Source organism: Balaenoptera borealis (assembly GCF_965194805.1).
Source record: "Balaenoptera borealis genome assembly, chromosome: 3".
Classification (NCBI taxonomy): Eukaryota; Metazoa; Chordata; class Mammalia; order Artiodactyla; family Balaenopteridae; genus Balaenoptera; species Balaenoptera borealis.
In genome coordinates, this window is record NC_138866.1 from 112891880 (window position 1) to 112918732 (window position 26853).

Sequence of the window (26853 nt, forward strand, 5' to 3'; positions counted from 1 at the left end):
TCTCTCGGTCTTGCCCCACCCCGGCCCCGCCCTCGGACCCCGCCCGCTTCCCTCGCCTCTGCCTCTGGCCGGAAGCCCCCTCCCCTCCCCCTGCCGGTCCCCGGACCCTTTATTCCTTTCCAGTCCCTCTCCTTCCGCGAGTCAGGGAAACCTCTCTCCGCCCGGTTCCCCACCCCACCCCCGTCTTCCTCCAGCTCCAGCTCCTCCATCCAGTCCCCAAGCCCCCGCCCGGCCCCGCCCAGGCTCCTCCCTCAGCCCGGCCCCGGCCCTAGTTTCCCGCCCCAGACCAGGGCCTCGGGGCCCCGCTAGTCCCCTCCTCGGGCCCCGCCCCCGGCCCCCGGAAGCCTCTCCCCGCCCTCGGCCCCGCCCCCCCGAAGTTTCTTGGGCCCCCGGCAGCCAGCGGGACAGAACGCACAGAGCCGCCGCCCGGCCGGCGGTGGATGGAGGTAACGGAGACCGCGCGGCGCCGGGAGTGAGCGGCCGAGCGGTCGAGCGGCCGGACCTCAGCGGACTCGTCATGGAAGAGGAGGTGAGGGCCGGGCCAGTCGGGGGAACTGGGCTGGGGTCTTCGAGACCCTCGCGGCGGTTGGGGTCCCTGGCTCAGGCCCTTGTTCCAGCCAGCCCCTCTCCCGCGGGTCTCCGGGCAAAGCCTAGGCAAATGAGATGAGCAGGGGCGGGGGTAGGGATCGCAGACCCATCCTCCTTCATTATTTCTGTCTTCTCTCACCAACTATGGGCATGGTGGTTGTTATTGTTCCCATTGGATTGATGGGGAGACTGAGGCTCTGGTCAGTTTGATGACTTGCTGAAAGTGTCCTAGGTTGCTGGGCTCGAACCCTGTTTACCACTGACTCCCTGTGCCGTCCACGTCGGATCCTTAGGGCACACTGTGTGTGTGTGTGTGTGTGTGTGTGTGTGTGTGTGTGTGTGTGTGTGTGTGTTGTGGTGGGTCTGTGGGTTCTGGAGTCCCTGTCTCAAGGAATCTTGAGGCTGTGACCCTGTCTGGTGGCCGCAGGACTGGAAAAGTTGCGTTTTCTCCCCTGTTTAAGTCCCTGTGAGTCCCCTTTCCCCTGTGAGTCTACCTTCTCCCCTGCTTGGGTGTCAGGCCCTTGTAGGGGCTGATCCCTGCCCCTGCCTTCCCCACATCCCTGGAGGGCTGACTCCCTGGAGGAGCTGGGCAGCTGGACCAGCAATGCCCCTTGAGCCTCCCTCTTCCCCCTCAGGACCCTCTTGGTCTGGGGTGGGGTCAGGCACTCTGTGACCCCTGCCCTTCACTTGCAAACTCAGTTCTTTCAGTAGCCCCCTCATCCAGGCACACTGCCAGCACTTAATGTGTGACTGTGGAATGCATAAACTAGGGAGGGGCCTGCTGTGGCTAGAGGATTTTGCTTCTGGTCCCCCAAGGGGGTCTCAGCTTCTGCCCCTCCCAGACCGAGGGGAGGAGATGTGTCTTTGCCTGGATAAGTGGGGAGGAAAGATGAAACCTTCACTCTTGGGGCAACCTTGGCCAGCTGGGGACCAGGCTGCCTGTGTCCCCATCAGTGCTCCTCTCCCTGCTTCCTGGGACCACTGCCCAGGGGTAGCTGGGGTATCTGTCAGAGTTCCCTCCAGGCCAGGCCCTGCATTTCTGTGGGATGGTAGATAAGTCACTTCCCCTCTAAGCCTGCATTTCCTCTTCTATAAAATATAGGGCCTGGTCTCCTCCCCGGGTCCTGATTGTAGCCCCTTCTCTCAGAGTGGGTGGAAATAGGGGGCAAAGTCAGGCCACTATGATTGGCTGTGGTTTCTTGCTGACAGGGGTGGGGCTTCCCCACCCCTGCTGTGAGGGCTGGGCTGTCTGGCTGTGGCCCCTCTTCTTCTCCCATGGGGTTTGGGACAGGATTACTCCATCTCCTGATCTGCTCTGGCCCCCAATTAAGGGAAGTTCTGGGGCCTCCTGGGCCAATGGCTCGTCTGGAGGTCAGCCCAACCCTGTACACTCTCTGGTCCTGAGTCTCTAACATTGCCACTTACTGACTCCCAGATGCCAAAAGCTCCCCGCACATCTGGGCTATCTAAGGTCTTGCCCACCACCTCCCCACACAGCCGGGGGCTCCCTGTTCCCTACCCCGCCCCCCCTGTGACATCCCTCTTTTCCTCTCATTTCTTCTCCCCTTAACTTCCTCTTGTTTCTCCAGGCCTCAATGCCCATCCTCCTTTCTCTAAAACACCTCTTAGATCTTAGTCATCTGCTCTGCCCCATGACCCCGGGCTGGCCTCATCACCTCACTCCCAAATGGCTGCTTTTAGTCCTCCCCCTGGCTTTGAACTTCCTCCCCATGCCCCAGGAACCCTGATGCCAAACCCCCTCAGCCTCAGTGACCTCCTCCATGCAATGGGTTGGTAGTCCCCATCAGGCTGAGATTTGGTGCAGAAGTGTAGGTCTGGGCATGGGGCATCTAACCATTTGTGTTCTCAGGGCCTCAGTTTCCCCATCTATAAAATGAGGGAGGTGGGCAGTCCAGAAATGCGATGGTTTATGTGCAAAAGCTTTGAAAGCTTCAGTTATCAGTGTGAGGTATTGTTGCAGCTGGACTCAGCCTTTCCTATCTCCGCCCTGGGGTTCTGCCCCTCTTCCTCTCAGTCATGCCTTTCCCTGGCTTGGCCTCCAGTGGCACCAGGCTGCTCCTTTGCCCTAACACATCTAGAGAGAGGCAGGGCAGTGTCCTGTCCCAGCACTGGTTTTGTGACCTTAAGCTAATCTTCGACCCCTTCTGGCCTGCACTTTCTCATCCTGTAGTGAAGGGGTTGAGAGTATAGGGTCTTTGATACCCTCTGTGCCTTTCCTTCTTCTCTGAGCCAAGATGTGTGTCTCTTTCCCTCCTCACGGTCCTACCAAAACCCTTCCTTCTGCAAGGGCTTCCCAAACTAACCCCAAGTCCTTACCCTACCAGAGAGCCAAGACCGGGGTATCCGTCTGGGTCAGTGCTAGAGCCCTCCCAGTGGGCTGGGATCCTCTCAAGCAGGGGATGCCTACCCAACCCCCAGACTGGGGATTTCCCTTATGCAGGGTCTGTGTTGCCCCCATCAGACTGGAAGTTCTCCAGGTCAGAGCCTGTGCTTCCTCTCTCTGATTGCCCCATCACAGGGCTCTGACATGGTAGGTTCTTAGCAGAGTTTGGTCAGGGCATCATGGGGTTTAGTCAAAGGGCAAAGGTCATTATCCTAAGCTCCCTGTGATGTGAGGTGCCAACAAGTTCTCTTCTGCTGGTCTCTGTCTCCCTGTCATGGCCTGTGTTGTGGCTTTCCACATGCTCCTTTCTGTGCACAGTGTTGGGCTGACTGACCTGGTATCTTTTTCCTCTTTTTTTTTTATTTTTAATGAATGACCCAGAGGCCCTCCCATCTCAGGCAAAGCAGAGCCAGGCTGGTGCCCAGGGGTGTCTCAGGAGCTGCTCGCGGTGGGCGGGGGGGAGGGCCTGAGTGAGGATGGGTGGGAGAAGAGAGAGCGAAACAGGAAGAACAGTGGTCAGCTGGTCAGTAAGAGGAGAGGAGGCTGAGAAACTGGGCTGAGCAGGACAAAACCTCCCCTGTGAGCCCTGCCAAGGGGAGGGCCCGCTTATTAAAACTTACTGGGGCATCTCCGGCCCCCTGGTGGGAGAGTGTCTGAGGGGCAGGGAGAGGGGCTGGTGAAGGATGGCAGGACTCTGACCTCCAGCCAGGCCTGTCTTCTGGTGGCTGTTGCTGTGGCTGATTCTGGCAAGGAGACCCTCCCCTGGGCTTTGGTTCATGCCACCTCCAGCCCCTCAGCTGTCACTCCCCTCATCCTCAAGTGCCTTCTCTCCTCAGTGCCATCCTGGTACTCCCATCCGTAAAGGCTCTGGACTGGCTTCCCTAGCTAATCCAGTCATGGTATTCACCGGGCACTTCTCCGCTACATGCCGGGAGGATGGTGGTCTGGGTACCAGGTTCCAGCCTGGCCCCCGGGAGCTTCCAGCTGGGAGGAAGTTTTCACGTCTCAGGCTGTGGGTGAGGCGAGTAGGGGAGGTCACAAGTGGAGGGGAATGTGAGATCCCAGGGGGTCGTGGGTGGGCCTCTGCAAACAGGAGGCGAGCTTGGAGCTCAGAGGTAGATCTGGGCAGCACGCTCCGCAGTCTTGTTTAAGAGACGCCTAGAGTCTGCAGGCCTAGGGGGTGGCCAGCTGCTGTAGTTGCTAATGGAGGGGTGTGACATGGCAGATGTTGAGGTGGGGTTTCCCATTTCCCACTTCTACCCCTCCAGCCCTGGTGGGGGCCAGCATGGAGGGGTCTCTGTGTGGATGAGGCCCCAGCGGGTCACACAGCCCATGGGGCTGAACACAGGGTCTCTGGTGATGGGGGGGGGCATTGGGTGCATGGTAGGATGCTAGAGCCTCCCCCTTCTTGTCAAAGGGCCCCGAAGTCCCCTCTTTCCCTGATCAGGGTGGCTCATAACTGGCCTGTCAGCAAGCCTCTCACTTCCTCATTTCTCCATCCAGGAAGACCATTTGGGACCATTCCACTTCTCCATTTCTCTTGCCATCTACAAGTTAGGGAGAGACCCTGAGGGGCACCTCATGTTCCTGGAGCTCCTGGGAGCATTAAGGCCCAGCAGCTAAGCCCAGAAAGGCCTTGTCCTGAATTCTGAACCAGGCCCAGGGAAGGGGTTCCAGAGAGCCAGAGAGGATGGCAGTGACAACAGTAACAATAATGACAGCTGCCATTTACTAAGTTTAGGATATCTTAGGCATTGCTTTGTATGTCGTATCTTTTTATTCAGCAACAAATATTTATTGAGCACCTATTATGTGCCAGACACTGTCTAGGCATTGGGGATACAGCAGTAATCAAAACAAAAACCCCTGCCCTCAAGGAGTTATAATCCTTGCAACTTCTGTTAATATCATCATTTCACAGATGAAGAAACTGAGGCTTAGAGGGACCAAGTGACCTGCCTCTGGTCTGCGTGACTTGGGCTTCAAAGCTCAGACTCCTGACCACTGGAGTATGCAGTTCAGAGGGGGAGGGGCCATAGTAAGAACCGCACTGGGGATTCCCTGCCATGATGGAGCGCAGGGAGGCCATGCCCTGTCCAGCCCCTGACGGCCCACCACACTTCTGTCTGGACTTGTCCTTCCAAAGGCAGCTGTGGCCACAGGGTATCCCTGGGGAGAGGTATGCTCCCTTTAACTGGAGCCCCTTTTTTAAGCTTTATGTAAATTATAAAGCAGTCAGAATTAGTCAGTGCTGATTTCCTTCTAGCATCCTGTAGATTCTGACATGCTCTTAGCCGCCCTCTCCTTCACTCTCCCCTTCACACTCACCACTGTGGGTACCAGTCATTGAAGCAAAGTGGTTAGCAATTTGGGTGTATTTTTATTTTCATTTCACAGATATTTCTTGAGCACCCATTATGTGTAAAGGAATGGTACCGGGTTCTGGGGACTAAATGTGAATTCGACCCCATCTGGTAGGCATATACCTGGCGCCCAGCTACTCAAGCAGGTAATCAAGAGGCACAAGATGTCAGTGACTGGCCTGGAGACTCCAGGCTGGCTGCCGTGTCCTAGAGAAGGGTTTGAGTTTACCTCCTATACCTGCTTGTGGTCGAAGGCAGCGTCCTTGGAGCCCTCGCCAGACAAGGTGGCTACCCTAAAGTCCCGGCCTGGGGCAGGGGTGAGGGCAGTGGAACCTCCTGCTTTGGGGTAGGATGCAGGGGCTGCAGAGTGGGCTCTCTAGAAGGGCAGGGGTAGGGAGGAAGATTCCCACTCTGCCTGCCTGCCTGCCTCCTCCCATCCTTCTGAGCCTGCGTGAACGTCCTTTCCTCTGGGAGGCCTTCCTGAGCCACCCTGACCTGAGCCAGGTCCCCCACTGTCCTCTCGCGCTCCCTCCTCTTCACTTCCCCTTCACAGATTCCTTCATAGCATTTCATGGTTGTTAATGTATTTATGTCTGGTGTTTATTTGTTCAGCTCCTCCTTCCCCGCGTTGCCAGCCCTATGAGGGCAAAGATGCATTATTTTTACTCTTCCCTGCCTACTCCAGCATCCGTGACATTGTAGGTGCTCAGCACAGCGTGTGTTGATGAGTTTGAATGAATACGTGGGAGGCAGAATGGTGGAGGGGAGAACATGGGGTCAGAGAGACCCAGTTTGAATTCTGGTTTTGTCCTTCCAGGGGTGTGACTCTGGCGAGTCACCTCCCCTCTCGGAGCTTCAGTCTGCTGTGACATGTGGCTAATGATGCTACCACCTGGGAGGGTAGTCGCATGGGTTAAATGAGACAGTTTGGGTAAAACATAATACAGTGGTTCAGTATAAGGTGACTGCAGCTGCTATTGTTGTGGCTGCTGTTATTAACTGTTATTTCTGATATTGGATTGAGAATATCTGCCTCAGGGGTTGTGGGGAAGCTCAAATGGGGTGATATCAGTAGGTATCCAGCAGAGGGACACATCCCTGTGTGGCCTCAACGGCAGCAACCCTCATGGCATGTCCGGATGCTATGTTACAGGGCGTGAAGGAGGGAGGCCAGAAGCCTCGGGGAGCGCAGACAGTGGACAAGGCTGGCTGGATCAAGAAGAGCAGCGGGGGCTTCCTGGGCCTCTGGAAAGACCGCTACCTGCTCCTCTGCCAGGCCCAGCTGCTGGTCTACGAGAACGAGGTAAGGAACTGCCTGGTCCTGAGTTTGGGGGTGCCGGGTCAGGGAGCAAAGTGAGGGCAGCCCAGGCCAGAAGAGGATTCCAGAACCCGGACTGGAAAGCCTGCTTCGCTTTTGACCTGCTGTGCAACCTTGGGCGATTGCCTGGTCTTCTCTGGGTCTGTGTGGTACAAGGACAATACCTCTAGGTGCGAGTGTAGGACTCCTGGATGAGGGGCTCTTTGAAGCATATGTACACAGGGATGTGTGTGTCTCCTCAGCTGTCCACCTTCACTGCAGCTCCCTGTCCCGGGGCTAGGTTCCACATCTGGGAAGTTTCCAGAAAACTGAAGCTTGCTCCACTCAGTAATGATAGTAGAAATAATACTTGTTGCTTATGCTTGTTTGGAGGTCTTACATACCTCTTGGACGATGCTCACGATAGTCCCTTAAGAGTGGTCATCATGGGGACCTCCCTGGTGGTCCAGTGGTTAAGACTCCGTGCTCCCAATGCAGGGGACCTGGGTTCAATCCCTGGTCAGGGAACTAGATCTCATATGCCGCAACTAAGAGCCCACATGCCGCAACTAAAGATCCTGCACACGGCAACGAAGATCCTGCATGCCTCAACTGAGATCTGGCACAGCCAAATAAATAAATAAATATTAAAAAAAAAAAAAAAAAAAAAAAGAGTGGTCATCATGTCACATTCTACAGAGGAGCACCCTGAGGCCCAGGGTGCTCAAATCCTGTTCAACATCTCAGTGAATGAAGGTCAGGTCTAGAACCAAAGTCAGGGATCTCTCCATCCAGCTATGCCAGCAAGTAAACTCTAAAACTTATTCTTGGTGGAAGTCCTCTAAAATATGTTGGATATTGTCTGCCCTTCAACAGAAGGTGCTGGCCTAAACGGAGTCTTTCCTTGGTGGCTAAGAGTCACTGATGATCATCAATCAGGCTGCTCCGTACTGCCAGACTGTACTTTTCAGCTTTGCATTCTCCTCTGACATCAAGCTGCCAGTTGCCGCTTCTGCCGTCCTTGTGCCTCTCACAGTCCTCATGTCTTCCCACTTCAGGCTTGTGCCCCTTTTCATTTCAGCAGGTTTGGAACTTGGACAACCCAGGATGTGGAAGTTGTGTGTTAAATAAGTGTCAATAAAGGTCTGGGTGAAGACCCGAGGCGAAAAGGTGGCCTTTACTTGGAGATGCTGTTTATGTGCTGGGGTTGAGGCTCTCAGAGGGCCTGTCCACTGCAACTGGGCTATCACTGTATGACTCTGACACACGGAGTACACGGGGGAGAACTGGCCTGGGGGCAGAGGAAGGGGGATCCTGCCTGTTCCCCATCAGCCTCTGTCAGCATGCCTCAGGCTGTCTTGGCAAATTCATAGTTGTCACAGACCAACAAAGATCTAGGTGTTCAAAGGAGCTGCCTTTGAGAAGCATCTCACCTTTCCTGACCGAGTCCCCAGGCTCATGGAGTTGGGGTGTCAGAGAAGCAGCCGGAGGAGGCCAAGGGGGTGAATGGTGCAGACAGCCCCCCAGATGTTCTCTACTGCTGCTGTCACCGAATTAGGATGTGCTGTGGCGGCAGCAGGGGGCTATTTTTATAAATAAAGGGGGCTGTCGCAGCTTCCTCCGGTCCCAGCTGCCATAAGAGTTGAGTGACAGGCCCCCCAGCTGTCAGCCCGTCGTCAGGCGCTACCAGACTTGTCCTGGGTCACCTCTCTACATCTGGCCCACGTCTGGGAAGCAGGAAGGATTTCATATCCCCTAAACACAAAAAGTCTAAATCATGCTTTAAAAAAAAAAATCACTATTAAAAACCTCAGGGCAGTTTTAAGAACTTAGCACTCGGGGGTGGGGGAGCTTGGCGCAGGAGAAGGAGTTGAGAAATGCTTACTAGTTCAATTCCTCTTTCTGATGTAAGGAACTAGGCGAGTGCAAATGACTCTTGGCTGTTTCTTTGCTGTCAGTGAGGCTGACATTCCAAAAATGCTGCCCCCGCCCTGTGTCTGCTGGTTTATCCGATTTTTCTGAGATGCAGAAGGGCCGGATGATTCAGCGTTTCAGGTTGAGAGGAGACCCAGGTCAGGCAGCCGTGGGGAGCCGGGTGGTGGAGATGGAGTGACTTTTGTTTCCAGACAGAGGAGGGTATGTTTGGGCCAGTAGCTGCCTAGTCGGGGGAGGCCTGTGCCCATGGGGTAGGTGAGCCTCTCTCTCTGGGATGGGGTCGGGGGGACGTCCTTTCTGGAGTCTCACTCTGAGTCAGGCATTCAGTTCAGCAAACTTTTCCTCTTGAGGGCTGCCCCTTGTAGGGTGCTGTAGGGGGAACAGAAAGGAGAGCAGACACATGCAGCAGAGGGTAGAGAGAGATGGCTCAGCAGGGAGTTAGGACCATTCTTCCCCATGACAGGGTGTCCCTAGCACCTAGTAAGATGCCTGCAGAAGTGCCCTCTGATGGGGACCCTTAGAGGAGGGAGAGAGCACTGAGGCTTAGGCTCTTGCGGGTGAGCAGGGCAGCTTCCTGGAGCAGGTGGATTTTACCAGCCCTTGTGTTGAGTGCAGGAACCTGGAAGGGACTGGAGACTAAGGATTGGAAAGAGATGCGTGGAGGCAAAAATGGGAAAAGACACCTGTTTGAATCTAGATGGGAAAGATCAGGCCACCCTGGCCACCTGTTCCCCTTTCCCTGAAAGGCTGAAGAGAGAGTAGGTCAGTGGTTACTCACCTTAGCTGTACAATCATCTGCTTTGAAAAATACTGATGTCTGAGCTGTATCCCCCAGGGATCCTGATGTAATTGGTCTGGGATGTTACCTGGGCACTGGGGTTTTTTAAAGCTACCAGGTGCCACCAAGGTTGAGAATCTCTGGTATAGAGCAGAGGTTTGCAAATTTTTGCATAAGGGCTTGTTAAAACTCAGATTGCCAGGCCCATTCCCCCAAGATTATGATTCAGTAGGGATGGGGCTTGAGAATTTGCATTTCTTTTTTTTTTTCCAATTATCCAATTTTTTATTATTAGATTTAACAGACAGAAAATTATATTTCAATAAACTTAACCAGAACAAACGTAACATAGGGGTAAAAAAAAGATTACTAAAACTGTACCATTATTCACTGAACACGTGATTAATTTAAACTACATCTTGACGAAGACCTGTAGGAAATAATGTGCAAACCAGCGCTGGTCCCCAGATACACTTTGCATTAACTTTTTTTTTTTCACACACACACACACACACACTGTATTTTATTTTTACAAGGGATAAATAAACTGACGCCAAGCATTGTAAATGGATGACCACAACAAAAACAACAATGATTGCAATTACCAAACACGAAACACACTCATACTATGTCATAATATTGACATTCAGTCCAGTAATCCTCCACTGTAACAGCTCCTTTACTTTGCAGTGAAAATTGATTTGTATATTTTTTTCCTCTGAGTCCTTGTGGGATATATATATATATTTTTTTTATTCAAGAGAATTTGCATTTCTAACAAGTCCTCAGGTGATGCTGCGGCTGCTGGCCCAGGTACCACACCTGGAGGACCACTGGTGCAGAGCAGCCTGCTGCTAGGGCACTGTCCAGCTTCTGGCTCTGGCTGGAAGGAGTGTGGTATGCTACAAAGGGCTCTGGCTTGGGAGTCAGAGGATGGGTGTTTGCGTTTGGCCCTGCTCCTTATATCTGGCTCTGTGCCCAAGGGCAAATCTCTTCGCCTCCAGGTCTCATTCTCTTCCTCTATAAAATGAGACAAATACTGGGGCTCTAGGATTTCAGGGTGCTTGAGGGACTCAGGAGACTTGGGGATGCAAAAGTGCTCGCTGAGTGTCAGGGTTTCTTAGTATATGCGAATTATCATGGAGGGAAATTGGGGCATTTCCTCTGCAAATAATCGAGTCACTGCCTCCCAGATATTCCGCCCCAAACTGTGGAGCACTGAGGCGGTCCCTGGTTGGATGCTCTGCATGATGTCCAACAGCAAGAGTTTGCTTAACTTGCTTGCCAGTCTCCAGGGCCTGCATCTACTTCCCTCGAGTCTCCAGGGGGAGAGTGTGCCACACCCAGGAAGCTGTTCCAGCTGGGTGTCCCCTGGAAGTGGAACTAACTGACCACCATTGAGGGAGGAGGGTGTCCCAGACAGCTGGCTGGAGAGGCACCTGGTGGGTAGAGCCCACGAGGAGAAAACACTCAAGGGCCAGGGCTGGCAGGCAGAAAGGCAGCCCAGCCAGCGTCCAGGGGTGGCCGAGAAGAGGCTGGCCGCTGTCCTGGCCACCAGCCTTACTAGTGATGAGGCCTCACGGTGGCAGACTCAGGGGGTACTCTTGAAGGAACCCTTGCCTTCTCCATTGTGCAGGCCATGGAGAGTGGCCTCTCACCCCAAGCCAAGGGTCAGCAGAGGAAGATGCCAAGTGGGGAAGTCAACTCTGGATCACTGTGGTGAAGGCAGGTTGTGTAACCTCAAACAGCCTTATTCACGCTTCTCTCTGTGGCTCTGCCTGGAAGGCCTTTTTTCCCCTCGTTTGTGACAACTTGCTCCTCCTTCCAGACCACCTCTTTCACAGGTCTCTGCCTGGCTTCTGGGCCTGCACGGACTCCCAGGCACACTTTCCTAAGCCTTTCTAGCTTCTGCGTTTCCTCCTTTGACCTTAGGCACATTTGAGTCAGCCCTGCTACACACCTTCAGGCTGTGAGCCCCATTTCTCACATGGATGGTGAGCCTTGAGGGCATCCCTCCAACCAGCGTGGACTGAACACCGTCTCCTTGCCAGGGTCTGAATGCTGCATCTTGGTGGTTGATTGGCAGCCCGAGGGCCCCTTCTGACCAAGCAGTGCCCTCACCGAGTGCGATCAGGGTCTGGGGCAGGGCCTGGGTGTTTGAGGGTCTAGGGCATCTAGCTCTCACCATGTCCCCTCTGTCTCCCTCCCCAGGATGAGCAGAAGTGTGTGGAGACAGTGGAGCTGGGCAGCTATGAGAAGTGCCAGGACCTTCGTGCCCTCCTCAAGCGGAAACACCGCTTTATCCTGCTGCGGTCCCCAGGGAACAAGGTAGGGCTAGGCCTGCTGCTGACTGACCTCCCTCCAGGCCAGGGTCTGCTGGGGAAGGTCACCCCTGGGAGGCTCTCTAAGACAGGCTGGGCCCCTGGATGCAAGTCTGCCGGTTCTCTGTTGAATGTGGCTGAGGCTCAGGCCCAGGGGCTGCCACAGGTTGGACCTCTGGCTTGCTTTTATCTTGAAGTCGCCCCAGCCCCTGGTTGATAGGCGCATTTAGAGCTCTGCTGAGAGCTCTGCTCCCCCGTCCCCTTCTAGGCCCTGGGGCCTCCTTCCCAGGCTGTAGTTGGAAAGTAGCCTTTGGGAGGTGGGGCCCTTGGCCATCTCCTGTACCCAGGAGGCCCAGGACTGAGGCAAGAAAGCTGGGGATGAGGCCTTCACCCCACCAGGCCTCTGACACCCTGACGTAATCAGGCGGCCACACCCTCTCCTCATCCCAGGCCTTCCTGGGTGGGCCACCTCTCCTACCTTTCATCCTGGGCTCAGTGCTCGGACCTGCAGCCCCCCAGCTTTCCTCCCTTCGCACTGTTCTTTCTTGGCTGAAGCTGGAGGAAGTCTCTTGCCTGAGAGGTTCTTGCCCTGGGACATGCTGTGTGTGTGGATGAGGTTCACTGTTTGCACCCCACACCTCTGGCAGGGAGTCCGGCTGGGTGTTAACATGTGGTGGAGTTTCACAGATGTCAGGAGGGAGATCAGATTGGAGGCTGGCATTTACAGCGCCTCTCGCCAGCTCAGGCCAATCTGCAGCTGGGCCGTGCCTTGCCCCGACCTCTGCATGTCACGTGGAGCCTCGCAGAGCGGGGCTGAGTCACAGAGGCTGGGGGTTGGAGAGTGGGCCTCGTCTGGGCTTGCCCGAAGCCATTCTGTCTCTTTCATAGGTTTAAGGGCCAGGAACCCAGTCCTCTGTGGTCCCCGGAGCTCTGGGCCCTGGAGGAGACCATGACGCTTTACTCACTAACCCTCTGTCCCACTTGGCGGTGGGTGGGGGCAAGGGAGCCACCGTGGAGCTCTGACCCTGGGGGTGGCGGTGTGCCAGGGTAGGGGCAGTTTTCATTGACCTCTGATGCTTAGGGCTCTGTGAGGAAGGGGAGAGCCACATTTTGGTCTTTCAGGCCCTGGAGCCCCGACCCTGTCCTGGAGATCCACTTCCTCTCTCAGTGGCGCTGTATTTGTGTGTGTGTGTATTTGGGAGAGGTGTAGAGTGCGCTTTATGTGAAGGTCTGCCTGTGTGCCTGATGGGCGTGTGTGCACCTCTTTATGTGCCGCTGAGTGTTCGCCTGGCCCAGGGGCTGCCTGGGTCTTTGTGTGTCCCTTAGTGAGCTTATGTGGATGTGAGGTGGAGGGGGCCTTGCTCCTCTGTCCTCTGCCAGCACGGTTCTGTGGGCCACCTCCTTTCGCGGCTCTGAGAATCATCTGGTGGTGGGCCAGGTGGGTCGGGCCCCACTGGGGGGGGGGGGCATCACCTTCCGAGAGGCCTGTTTGTGCAGCTGCATTGTCAGCTGCTTCGGCCAGCACCCTACCTTTCATCCCTGAATCGTGCCAAGAGTTCAGGTCAGCTCTGGGTGACCCTGGGAGCAGGGCGAGGGTCGGGGAGATGGGGCTGCGGGGTGATTGGTGGGGGCTGCTGGGCAGCGGGAGCGCAGCCCACCCTGGTTCTGGCTCAAGGGCCCCTGACCCTCAGCACCCAGGAGCTCACACAGAGAGTGGGCGCTCTCCAAAGGCCAGATGGTAGACGGCCCCGCCCCCCCCCCCCCCCCCCCACCCCGCATCCTCTCTCCTTTCCTATCGCCCTGGGTGTTCCCCTCCTCAGGGAGGCTGCAGGCTGGCCGGGAGGTCACATGACCCTGGCTGTCTGGTCCTGAGGCCGCCTTTTTTTTCCCTCTAATCAAATAAACAAAGACTCCAGTGTCTTGCGTGCCCCTCTCCCTCCTGCCTCCCTGTCCCCACACCCCTGCCATGAGGTCACAGGCAGATGCTGCCAGGAAGCAGGGTGGCCTCTGCTGGGCCTTGCTGCCCCGCTGGTTTCAGCCAGCTTGGCCCTTTCCTCTTTCCTGCCTCCTCTCTCCCCCTCCTGCTTCTTTCCTCACTGCCATTTTGTCCTCTCCCCTTTTCCAGCCATGTGTGGGCCTTCTCTGTGTCCAGTCCCGTTAGCTTCTAAACTCCTAGCGGGGCCTGTGCTAGGAAGGGCTTGAGGAGGGACGTGTGCAGCCTTCAGGACACAGGGGTGGGGCAAGAGGAGCAACTTCTTGGTCCTCTATTTGTCCCTATTCGGGCCACCCTTGTGGGATGCCTGGCTCATTCAGCAGGATTTCAGGGTTCCTTAGGGTGAGGCTGGGTCCCATTTAACCTCGTATTCCCACTCCTAGGGGAGCCCCTGGGCCAACACCCACCCCCCAGCCTGCCTAGGTGGGCTGTCAGTGGGAAACGGTCACTGTTTGGGTTGAGTCCAGTGGTTGTGTTTTTGTCCCATTGAGGCCCTGAATAGTAAAGAGACCTGTGCAGGTCTCATTGCAGGTTGGTGCGTCTAGACCCTGTGATCTTGACTCTCAGGCCATTGCTCTTTCTCTTGCTGCATCTGTTGCTGAGTTCAAGTGTATGCCTCTCAAGCTCTCTGGGATGCTAAGTCCTGCACCAGGCAAGGACCCCACCAACTCAGGGCCTGTGAGCAGGAGAAGTGTAGCTGGGCTCATGGGCTGCCCTGGGCCACCTTACTCGCAGCCCCCATTCAGGGTTGGGTGGGCCCTTTCAGAGCCCAGATGCAGCGCTGTCCCTTCCTGAGCCCCTACTGGCCCTGATGGCTGGGCTGAGGCAGTTGCCAAGGTGCCCTGGGGTTTTCGACTTAGCTGCCGATCTGCTGCCAGGATCAAATTTACCCTGGTCATGCAAATGAGCATTTGGCTGTGCCTGGCGTGGGGAGGTGGGTGGGACCAGGGCCCTGTGTGAGGAGAAGGCAGAGGCAGCCAGGAGGAAGTTATATAACAAGGATGCTGAGGGGGCCAGGCGGGCTGCATGTTACATAACTGGGAGAGCAGCAGGAGGGAAGGCGCTATCTTAACACCCGGGCAGGGATGGGCAGCTGGTGACCCGCCCGACAAAGAACTAGGGCATCTTGAGGTCAGAGTGGGCAGCGGCCCCAAAACGGGAACCTTGGGCCAGTTCATTCATTGATTAACTATTCATTCAGTAACTATTTACTGAGTACCTACTACGTGCCGGGCTGTGGCTTTAGTCATGTTTAATTCCCTCAGCATTGCTTTGTGGTAGGCGGTGTCATCCCTTTTTCCAGATGAGGAAACTAGGACTGTTTTGTCCAGAAGGAGAGAAATGGTGATAATTCCTATTACTGAGCACCCCCTCTGTGCCCACTTCCACGTTTAACACTTTGCTACATCACTGATCTTCATAGCTCCCTGAGGCTCCGAGTCAGCCAGCTGTGAGTGCTGGTCTGTGCAGCTCAGAGGCCCTACTGCTGTGTCCACCATAGGGGCGGCTCCTTGGTTTCTGTGGCCTCACTCCTTCCACTGTTTCCTGTCTGACCGTGGGGCCTGGCAGGAAGGGGCCTCTCTGAGCTGCCTTCTGATTCTAATGTAGGAGTTCGGAGCTCCTGCCTGAGGTGGGAAGGAACCCATGGGGTGGCGTGGGATGAGGTTGGGTGTGAGGTCAAGTCATGGTATTACTTTAGGCCACCTTGGCCAAGTCCCATCCCATCTGATGAGCCTCTTTTTCCTCATCTATTTGATGAGGGGGCTGGAGTTGACCCCCTAATGCCCTTTCTCTCTTGCAGTCTGTGATTCAAGGCCAGAAAGGAGACCCTGGGACTTTTTCACTTGTCCAGGACTGGTTGTGGGGCCCACTGGGCAGCTGCGGGTGGCCCTGGTTCCAGTGGGCCTTCACCAGTGGACACCCCTCATGCCTGTCACCTCTGTCATTGTACTCAGTCTGGTGGAAGTAGACTGGGACTACTCCTACTTTACAGAGAAAACTCAGAGGTCAGGCAGCTGGTCTGGGGGAGTCACATGGAGTGAGACCAGATCTGGGCAAGGCTGATTCGAATGCAAATCTCTGGCAGCTGTATACATGGAGAGGGCCCCTTCTCTGCTGGATCTGCCCCTCCCTTGCTCTGAAGCCCCAGTGTCAGACGTGATGTGGGGGTCATTGTGGTTTGCTCCTGACCAGCTGTGCGGGGGCAGACTTCAGTCCAGAGTGGGAAGCTTCCTCAAGACCCCAAATGTGAACCCTTTTAAACATCTACTATCCACCCCACGCATGCCCCTTGCAGGTCAGCGACATCAAGTTCCAGGCACCCAACGGGGAGGAGAAGGAATCCTGGATCAAAGCCCTCAATGAAGGGATCAACCGAGGCAAGAACAAGGCTTTCGACGAGGTGCGATGAGGTCCTGTGGACGGCTCTGGGTCTCCTTTCCCACCATGTGTGTGATCTCAGAGTGGACCCTGCCCCACCCCACCCTGACAACCCCTTGATTATGTCACTGCTACAAACACTGGGGCATCTGTGGTTGTTACCTCGTTTAATCCTCACAACACCCCTCAAAGTAGGTGGTTGTGTTCCCATGTTACAGATGAGGACACTGAGGTGTAAGGAAGTTAAGTAACATGTTTTAAATTAAAACGTGGGTAAGTGGTGGGGTAGAACTTAACTGGGTGCAGCCATGCATCCTTTCCAACCCAGCCCCAGCCGGAAACAGCAGGAAACAGCAGAGAGGTCTGTGGGTGAGCTGAGAGCCTGACAGCTCACTCTTCAGTTGGGCGGTGAGGTCCAAGCTTGGCTGGCTCTAACCCTGGGCCTCCTTATCTGCCTGCAGTGGCCACCCAGCCCCCTGTGCTGTAGTGGTGACGGCAGCAGGGCCATGATCAGGCTTTGGGCAGGCAGGGTGTCCCAGGGGGCCAGATCTCCTAGGGAGGGTTTATCTTTGACATCATGGATTCATAGCTGTTTGGGCAAAAATGGGCTTGGGGGCCACCTAGAGTGACCCCTTGGATTGCAGAAGACTGAGACCCAAGGGGAGCGAATTTTCCCACACAAGTTCCCTCTTAACACCCAGGTTCCCTGCCTCGCAGCCATGGCTCCTGGATCACGTCTTACGTGACTGTGCCATGCTCAGCCCTTCACTTGCTTGGGAAAGTGTCCCCATTTCCGGGGAGAGAGTGTTGGAGGCCACAGGAGCATGGGCTGGGTCTCGGCCCACAGCCTTGGCGGAGCAGGACCAGCTCCTCCACTGCAAAGACCCTCAGGTGGGCCTGAGCCTCCCCTGTGGGCAGAAGAGTCTTAGCCCACCCCCCCACCGCAGGGACAGGCTGCTCCGGGATTCAGAGTCTGGATTTCCCATGTGACTCTTCCTGTGGCTTCCCAGCTACTCCTCACCCTCATTCCTTATCCTTAGAGAGGAGATGCTGCCCCCCAGACTCCCTGTCCCCTGGGGGTAGAGGCCCTGCTCTTTCTTGAGCTATCCCCAGGGGTCCTGGGAGAGTGACTGGGGCCAGGGAAGGTCTTTTCTGGAAGCCAGGTACTAGCGGATCATGGGCTGTCTTCTCCCCGCTCCCCCCAGCTAAGCACAAAAGCAGCCTCAGGGCTGCTTCCATATTGCAGTGGACTGAGGGGTGAGGGCTGAGGGCTGATAGCCCACATTTGGGCAGGAAGACTGAGGCAAAGCGAGCAGCTGCAGAGGAGGGAGAGCCTCAGACTGCAGAGAGACGACGCAGGCTGTGTAGAGGCAGGGAGAAAAGCAGGGAGATGCCTCAAAGAGAGGGACAGCTGGGGCACTTGACCCTGTCAAGCAAGGATGCAGGTGCAGACCCCGCCTCTGAGTCTCAGGTTAACGCCCGGGCATTTCCTCCCCTCCTCAAGGCCTGCTGGGGCCTGACGTGGTTCCCTGTCCTTCCCAGGTAAAGGTGGACAAGAGCTGTGCCCTGGAGCATGTGACACGGGACCGCGTACGTGGGGGTCAGCGGCGCCGGCCCCCTACAAGGGTCCACCTGAAGGAGGTAAGGCCTTGGCGCCAGCTTGGGAAGGTTGGGAGTCAGATGAGCCTGGGACCACGGCTCCTTAGGTGGCAGCGGGCTTGGGCCACCTTTTTCCTGAGCACTCTTGGTATCGGGCTGCCTGAGTGGCATGCGCGGTGTCGGTGTGGAGGCGCGTGTGCTGTATGTGCTCAGGGCGTGGGTGCGCCTGCTTCCCGTGATGAGCCCATGGGCCTTAACCCAAGCTGGTGCTGGAGGGAAACTGAGAGCCTGAGGCTAGTCCCCGCCTCTCAGAGCTCAGCTTCCAGCTGGAGAAGAGACCTGTCCACGGCCTGCTCCAAGTAGCGCTGTCTAATTTTGGTACAGAGGGCGGCTCAGGGAGGCTGAGCATGAGGGACCACAGAGGACCCACAGACACCTGAGCTGGCCCTTGAAGCATGGGAACGGCTTCAGTGGGCAGACTTGGAGTGAGGGAGGTCCTGGGTGGAGGGAATGGTGCGAGCTTGAGGCCCAGGGCAGGGGAGTTTGAGGTGTGCCTGGTCCCTTTGACTGGGACATGTGTCTGGGAAGGCAGGGTCGGGGGGAGGAAATTGTGGAGGCCTTGAAAGCAGGAGTCGGGGGCAGGATGGATGGGAGGGTGCGTTCCAGAGGTCAGTTGGAGGCCCTGCGTAGGATGGGTCAGGTTGATGGAGGGAAAGGCAGGGGCCCAGGAAATAGAGGCAGGGGTGGGGCCTCTAGGCTCCAGGAGGGGGTGAAAAGGGAGGGGCTGGTGGGAGAGACACTGGGAAGCAACAGCCACCTGGGCTTGTGATTGAATTCAGAACTCGGTGAGGCGGACTGGACAAAGAGGGAGGGTTGTCAGGAGTGCCCCCAAGCCTGGAGACCCGGCGAAGGGAGGCCCTGGACACAGGGAATGTGGGAGAAGTTATGGGCAAGGGGGAGGGGGAAGGGAGGAGCCCATCGTCAGACCAGTGTTACTGATGGGTGTAGATAGTTGGGGGAGAGATCTTGGAGGCCAGGAAAGAACCTCAGCAAATGCTGCCTTTGGGGAATGGGGGGCAGTAGGGAGCAAAGGAAGAGGAAGCCAGAGAGTGGCACGTCCAGAGAGAAGGGCACAGGACTGGGGGTCATCAGCCGGGTTGGCAGCCACAAGTCACGAGGCAGGACTGAGGAAAAGGCAGATGGTGACGTTTACAGCACATTTTCTCAGAGAAGGAGTCAGCTTAGGGCTGTCATAGGGTGCAGAGCTGGGGGTGCTGGAGAGAAGGAGATAGACCATGGTGGGGAAAGAGGGAGACAGAAAGGGGCCAAGGTCATTGGAGGGTTTGCTGGTGAGATGAGATAGCCTGTTCATGTCTGTCAGCTGAGGGAGAAAAGCTTGCAGAGGGAGTGACTGAAGTAGCCAGAGAGGAAAGGCATGTCTGAGGGAGGAGGCCTAGGAGGTGTGGGGCAGGCCAGCCTTGGAGAGGGGAACCCTCTGAGAAGAATTCAGGGAGGGACTCGTGTCCAGTGACTGAGAGCATGTGTAGGCCAGGTCACCCTGTGTGTGTAAAAGGGAGTGAGGGACCTTGAGGGACCTTGGGAAGGGCCTCCTGCCCAGCCCCGCTCCAGGCTCTCTGAGGCTCCCTGGGAGTTGTCCCCATGACCGTGGGGCTGCTGGGTGTCCCTGTGGGCCCCTGGGGCCAGGTGGGGACAGCTGCCTGCTGGGTGCAGCTGTTCTCCTCTGGCACTCAGCTGTGGTCTGGGGCTGCCCGTGTCTGGGGCCACATGTGACAGCACGAGGAGAGTGGGCACCGGCTGCTGAGCAGCTGGGCAGGCGAAGGCTGGAGAGCTCTGGCCCGGAGGGCTGGCAGACCTGACAGAGGTCTGCAGGGCGAGTGAGCTCAGGATGATGCAGGAGACCCATCTGTGAGTTCTGGTCCTGTCGCCTGCTGACTGTGGGGACCCTGTGTGGGTGGTTGCAGAGAAGGGACCCTCCCAAGGCCTACAGCCAGGTAGGGGCCCGAAAACAGGGCTGGAACTATGTCCCCTGCCACCCAGGCCAGCACAATTGCCATTCAAAAGAGCGGCCTATCACACAGGCTGGAAGAAGCCAGGCTGGGGCGCTGAGAGGACACCCTAGCTCTGGCTTCCTGGCCTGTGATTTCAAAACCAGGAACCCTGTGTAAGTGAGAGAGAGGAGAGGATTCATCAGAGAGTCACTTTAGCTTCTAATCAGGTGGCTTTGGAAACCAGAGCAGAGCGCCTGGAGAGTAGGGGGCCAGGGGCCTGGGCAGCCTGGATGGGAGGGCTTGAACACCTTGTAGGTGGGCACACCTGACCCAGTGGCTGGTCATCCAAGTTGATGCCCATATCCTGCCCCTCCACCCAGGTAGCCAGTGCAGCATCCGATGGGCTTTCGCGCCTGGACCTTGATGTTCCTGACAGCGGGCTGCCAGTGTTTGCCCCCAGCAATGACGTCAGTGCAGCCCAGCCCCGGGAGACACCCCGGCCGCCCATGCCTCCTACCAAGCCTTCCGCAGCGCCTGAGACGACCAGTCTTGGTGACGGAGTGGAGACCCCTGTAGGGGAGAGAGCTTCCACCCCTGTCCCAGCAAGCTCTGAGGCCCACGCTGAAAGCCAAGAAGACTCAGAGACTCCAGTGGGGGAGGACAGGGGCTCTGAGCAGCCCCCCAACAGGGTCCTGCCTGACAAACTGAAGGTGAGCTGGGAGAGCCCCAGCCCTGAGGAGCCCCCTGACCCTGAGAGTACAGAACCGCCCCAGGTGCCCGATTCTGGGACTTCCAAGGCCGTGCCTAGGGAGGGTGGGAAGCCCCCTACACCCCCACCCAAGATCTTATCGGAGAAACTGAGAGCCTCCATGAGTGGCATGCAGGCTTCTGGGCCAGCCCAGAGTCCTGGGGCCTCTGAGACCTCTGCCCAAGGCCCAGCACAGGTCTCGGTGAATGGTATGGATGACAGCCCTGAGCCCATCAAGCCATCCCAGGACGCAGGCACCCCAGGAACTCCCCCAAAGGATGCAACAACGTCCACAGCCCTGCCCCGCTGGGACCTGCAGCCTCAGTTCCATCCCCGCTGCTCCTCCCTGGGGGACCTGCTCGGGGAAGGCCCCCGACGTCCACGGCAGCCTGGGGAACAGCTGTATCGGGCCCAGCTGGAGGTGAAGGTGGCCTCGGAACAGACGGAGAAACTGTTGAACAAGGTGCTGGGCAGCGAGCCGGCTGCCGGGAATGCCGAGGCGTTGCTCAGCCGGGCTGTGGAGCAGCTGAGGCAGGCCACCCAGGTCCTGCAGGAGGTCAGAGATCTGGGCGAGCTGAGCCAGGCAGCACCTGGGCTCCGGGAGAAGCGGAAGGAGCTGGTGACCCTCTACAGGAGAAGCGCACCCTAGGGCCTGCCGGGCCAGAGCATGGTCCCTCCTGGCCGGCTCAGTCCATCGGAGCCCAGCCCTGCCGAGAAATGTGCTTCTTTCCAGGCTGTAGAAGGGCCATCAGGCATGTCAGGGTTTGGCCAGGACCTGCAGAGACTCCTGGGATCCTTCTCGCCCTGCCTTGGCCAGAGGTGCCAGGTGCCACCCAGGGCTGCTGTCTGGCCGGGCCTCCGGCTCTGGGCTTGGGCTGGGAGCACACATGCGGTACCTCTGTGCTGGCGTGATCGTTCCGAACAGCCCCAGGGCCCTGGCACAGCGCTCGGGTTTTTGAGGGCGGCGTCATCTCTGCTTTGCGCCCTCAATAGTTTACATTCCTGACTTCTGAATAGAGCACAGCTGAGCCCCCCTGCTGCCTCCATGTCCAGATGTTCCCAGGCAGAGGCAGCTTCAAGCCATAAGCAACCCTCCCCACCCCCCTATTCCTAGTAGCTGCAGGGGCCTTGGGTCTAGGCTAGAGGTTTGTCCTTCAGCTGAGTGAGACCTGGAACCCAGCTAGGGCCTCTGAAGGCAGGTGGGAGGCATCTGTGTGAGAAAGCCATTAGCTGTGGGCCCCCTCCCTGGGCCTGTTTCCTATTCTGCAGGCCTTCCCCTCTGGTGAGCCGTGATTGGAGGACTCCAGGGTGGAGGAGGAACTCGAAGGGTCTCTAGTCTAGTCCCTGCCCCTGGACCCGCTTGTGTCCAGCCTTGCACATTCCTGTACAGGTGAACCCGATGTCGACATCAGAACATCCTGTATGTAATTCATTATAAATCAACCTTCAGAAGAGAAGCTGCCCCAACTTCTGTGCCTCCCAGATGGGATTTATAGCTGGGTCTCTGTGGTTGCTTCTCAACCCAAACAGGTCCAATATCCCAGTTATTTCTTCGAATGCCGATGGGAGTGTGTTGGGACCTGAACCCACTTCCCTCTCCCCTTTCCCCTCACCCCTCTGGCTCAGGCTAGAGGGACTGCTCCTCCTGAACTTCCTTGTGGAAGGAGCATTAGCTCCTTCCCTTTCCTGGTCCGTGCCTGCACCCTGGGCCTCTCCCGAGCCCCTTCCCGCCATCGTCTCTGGCTCCAGGAGCACATCCAGTCTCCATCCTGCTGCAGCGGCCGGACTGAGGGCAGTCTATAGGTGCAGAGGCCCTGAGGGCCACAGCCACTCTCCCTGGGGCCTGTGGGAGTAGGCGCAGCTTCTGACAGGCCTGCTCAGGGGTTTCTGCAAGTGCACTTTTGTTTACTGAAAGAGAAGGAGGGTCACAGCTGCGTGCCTGGCCTTCCTGCCCACTGCCTCACCCCCAGCCGCCAGTCATGCCCTCTGAGGCCCACCGGCACAGGTCACTGTCTTCTTTACTTCTCCTTGGTTCTTGAGGGCAGTGTCCAGGGATCGGGAGGGGCACGTGTCCACTCTGCGGCCTGTACTGGGCAGGGATGGAGGCAAGCAGCAAGGTCATGGCTCGTGAGCCCGCCTTGGCCTCCCTAAGCCACACTCCTTGAACAGACTAGGCTCCCACGCCACAGTCTGCCTGTCTCTCCATCTGTCTCCAGTATGAGAGCAAGAATGTCGCCAGGGGCCCACAGTCACGTGGCCCCCTGCAGTCTTCCTTTGGGGAACAGCCTTGCTCCACCAGCAGCCTGGGCCGGCTGGAGCATTAGCCAAGTCGCCTCCTTCCTGGGACTAGAGCCTCAGTTTCCTCCTCTGGTAAGTGACCAGGCTGAGCAAGTAGCTCTGGGGTCACCTTAGTGGCCTAATGCCATTGGTCTCTGTGGGGTTCCTGTGCCTTGGCAGCCTGGACCCGAGGGGGAAGCCAGCTTCCAGGGGAGGGGAGAGGATCGGGAATTCACAGGGGCTGTCTGGCCTGCCTCCTTGAGGAGGGTGGCATTCCATGCCTTCTGCTTATGAAGCGCCTTTCTTGAAGTTTGGCAATAAATCCCTTTTCGTGGAACTTCGCTGCCACAAGCCTGTTTGTTGGCGTGGGGACCAGCTCCAGGGCCTCATGGAAGCGGAGGGTAGGTGGTGGTTGACCGGGGCATCACCTTTCCTCCAAGCTCTCTTCGAGGGCCCACTTCTCATAGGCCAGGCTGGGGGCCTCGCCCTCCCTCAGTGCTCCACCATCGCTAAACTTGGCCAGGCGCTCCAGTCTCACCCCCTGCCCCCAACACGTTTCTACAGCCCAGAGGCTAAGTGTCATAGGGAACAATGCTTTTCAGTTTTTAAAAACTTCATTTGGAAATAATTTCAAACGCAGAGAAAAGTTGCGAGAGTAAGTATAGGACAGAGAACACGCATATACTCTACTCAGATTGACCTGTTGGCTTGTCTTTCGAGTGCCTTCTCTCTGTAATATACACACAATTCTTTTTTTCTGAGTCTTTGGAGAGTTAGTTGTCATGGCCCCTTTCCCCTAAATACTTCAGTGTGTATATCCTAAAAATAAGCATATTCTCTCATTAATCGTAGTGCAGGTATCAACTTCAGTAAATTTAACACCGACAGAATACTTGCTGTTCATATTCTGATTTTGTTGTTAGACCCAATAATATCCTTTAATCACATGTTGCCTCCAGTGTAGGGTTGAATATTACACACATGTCTCTTCAAGTCTCCTTTAATCTGAAATGTTTCCACAGCCTTTATCTTTCATGATTTGGGTATTTTTGAAGAATACAGTCCTCCCCAGCTTTTTAATAGAATATTGTTCATTTGGGGTTGGTCTGCGGTTACTTCATAATTAGATCAAGGTTATAGAGTCTCAGCCAGAGAACTGCATAGGCGATACTAGGTCCTTCTCAGGCAATCACATCTGGAAACACAACCTCCATCTGACTTTTACTGGTGATGTTTATTTTGATCAGCCAGTCAAAGTGTCTGATTTTTCTGTTGTATGGTTACATATTTTTCTCATGTAACTAACAAGCAATCTGGGAGACTTTTTATTAAAGACCATGCACAAATATGCTGCACCTCATCAAAATTTCCCCTTAGATCTAATCTCCATTGATGATGCTTGCCTGAACAGGTGTTTCCTATGATGGTTCAAAATGATTCCAGCTGTCATTTTAACCTCAGAGCCTGGTCCTGGTTGGGGTGATCCTGGGCCCCGCCTTGTGCCCGTGGCACCCCTAATACATCTCAGCAGGACCCCAGGGCTTTGCTGAGTGCTCTTTGGAAGCCCTTGGGCCAGTAGACAGAGCTCCAAGTCAAGCTACCAAGTCAAGTCAAGCTGCTGGGAAGGTGTCAAGTCCCACCCAGGGACTTTAGTGAATCTCAGCCTCTCAGGGCCTCAGTTTCCTCACCCATAAAAGGGGGATTGCAGTGCCACCCGCTCCCCACGTGGGAAAGCACCACAGTGCTCCCCAAAGGCCGGCTCCCTTCCTTATCTGTGAGGGCTGCTGGAAAGGCCTGGTGGTCAACACAACAGGAAGCACCTGACCCGGGCTTGTTGACTGTTCTATGACTTTCGTATCCCTCCTGAATTCCCCTGCCACTGGCCTGACGTGTGTCCACCATACCAAGTGGGTGGCCTGCAGAAGGTGAGGGACCCCACGCGAATCATTTCACCTTATCGGTAAGGAGGAACCAAGGTAAGGGAGAGAAGTCCCTTTATTGACGAGGACGTGCTCCCACCCTGGCCCAGGAACAAGGTCTCCTCCCGAGGGACGCCTTGAAGGGAGCGGCTGCTGGGAAGGTGTCAGTGGCCAGCCAGCCGCAAGACTGAGGAAGGATGTGGTGAGAACTTTCTTTCCTTCTGGCCCTGGGGGCTGGAGGCCTGTGCAGAGAAACGGAGCCTTTTTCTTTTGAATGCGCGTTCCCCACCACCCCCCCCACCCCCCCCCCCCCCGCCCCATATCTCAGTGGCCTGAAGTCCTGTGAGGTTTTGCACAACACAGGTGGCTGCCTTCAGGCGGGACCCAGGACAGAGCGGGAGGGTCTGGTGGGGAAGGGGACATCCAGATTGCCCCTCCCTCTGCCCCCACCTGAGCCTGGGCCCTGGAAGCTCCCTGTGTCTTTCTGGAGCCACCATATTTTATGCCCTCCAAGTCCTGTGTTCCTGCCTCCCAGCCTCCCTGACCCCTACTCTCGTGTCCCAGACATGAGGCAGGACTGTCAGAAAAGACCTCACAACCTCACTCAAGTGGAGGTTTCTGTGACGTTACGAGGAGGCTCTGTGCGGGGACGTGGAGGGTGGAGAGGTGATGGTGGAAATTCTGCCCTGTTGTCATAATTGTATTACAGGAACAAAGTTCCTGGAGGAAGGAGCAGGGTGTAAGTAGAAAAACATGACTTTAGATTTGGAGGCAGACATATCTAGATTCAGACCCCAGCCATGAATGAATGACCTTAGGTAAAATGTGCCTCAGTTTTTCCTGTCTGTCAAATGGGCTAACTCTCCCTTCTTCACAGGATTGTTGTGGAACACTTAGCCCATGGTCTGCCTCACAGAAGATGAGGTTAGTAAACCCTAGCCACCCGGCCTCACAGAGCACCTACTACTTGGCAGGCCTGTTTTGGTCTCTCACCGTCACCAGTGGTCTCATGAGGAAGATGTATTTCTGTTCACTCCTTTGACAGCTTAGGAAACTGAGGCTTAAACAGCTCGCCTAGGAGACCACAGGTTAGTGTTGGGAACTGGGATTTGACACTCTGGGTTCCTGGCCTGGGGTGACACTCGACTGCTTCCTGTTTCTTCTCTGGAGAGTCTCTGACTTCAGATGGACGCTCAGCCCAGGGGAATTCGGGCTGACTTGGGGCTTGGGGCGTCCCCACCTTTCCTGGCCCCTGAAGGACACCCCGAGGCTGGCCTGGCTCTCCAGCAGCCAGCCAGGGCCCAAGGGAGAGGCTCGGGAGGCCCTTCCCTTATAAGGACAACAACTTGGCAGTGATGAAACTTCTCGGCCTCCCGGCTGGGTGGGCGGGGAAAGGGAAACGACAGGCTCCAACGGCTACAGCTGAGAGCCTGAGCCTCCACAGGAACTCGCCCACGAGCCTCCCCTCTCCCCTTCCTGTCGGCTCTGAGTGGGGCTTTCCAGAGGGTCCCACTGGCAGGAGTGGGGAGGAGGAGCCAGCACCTGGGAGGTCAGAGTGGGTGGTGACCCATGGAGGGAAGATGAGTAAACAGGCCAAGAGTGGGGACAGGACCCTTGCAGGTGCTGCAGGAAGCATGCAGTCTGGACTCCAAGCTGTAGGCCTATCTAGCCCAGCCCATCCCTCAGGCTGGTCAGGCAGGGCCAGGCGAGAGAGAGTTGGGAGGAGGCAGGAGGAGGCCCTTGGGCAAGTGTCTTTCTCCCTTCGCCCTCTAAGGTCAAGTCCTAAAGGGAAGGAGAGCTGGGTGGGGACTAGGCAGCCTGCAACAGGACTCTACCCTCCTCCTTCCTTAGCTGTGGCCCAAAAAAACCTACCAGCCCCTGTCCACCTGAGAAACTAATTGAGGAATCACAGGATATCAGGACTGATAAGGATCTCTGAGACCATTGAGTACCTCCTGCTGGTTTTAGAGTGGAGGAAGTAACAGCTCAGAGGGAGGATCTGAACTTGCCCACCTGTTTTGTTAAAAAAAAAAAAAAAAATTATATATATATATATATTTTTTTTTTTTTTTTTTTTGGGGGTGCTTTTTCTTGTTTTCCTATTTAAAGTTCCTTTTCAACAAATCCCAACTTGTTAGTTGAAGAAAAGGACAAAGGGCTTTTTCCGCACCCAGTTCTGGTTAGCTCTGGTGATTGGTGCTTCCTTGGAGGCCCTCGGGTTGGCAGTGGCGGTGAGGCCAGAT

General features: G+C 56.2%; 1 protein-coding gene across 1 annotated transcript; it reads left to right on the top strand.

The window, feature by feature from the left end:
- The first annotated feature begins 370 nt into the window (after nt 1-370).
- PLEKHO2 (pleckstrin homology domain containing O2) lies at nt 371-23028 on the top strand. Its single transcript, XM_082383363.1, has 6 exons — nt 371-529; nt 6509-6658; nt 11577-11693; nt 15976-16080; nt 17601-17699; nt 20047-23028. The coding sequence occupies exons 1-6, from the start codon at nt 518-520 to the stop codon at nt 21061-21063; spliced, it is 1500 nt and encodes a 499-aa protein (XP_082239489.1). The 5' UTR covers nt 371-517; the 3' UTR covers nt 21064-23028.
- Nucleotides 23029-26853: the final 3825 nt, after the last annotated feature.

Bases quoted from the DNA above. Each gene is read 5' to 3' on its own strand.
- PLEKHO2 (XM_082383363.1), top strand. The intron at 11,694-15,975 runs GTAGGGCTAGGC...TGCCCCTTGCAG, and splicing joins TGCGGTCCCCAGGGAACAAG to GTCAGCGACATCAAGTTCCA. The intron at 16,081-17,600 runs GTGCGATGAGGT...TGTCCTTCCCAG, and splicing joins AGAACAAGGCTTTCGACGAG to GTAAAGGTGGACAAGAGCTG.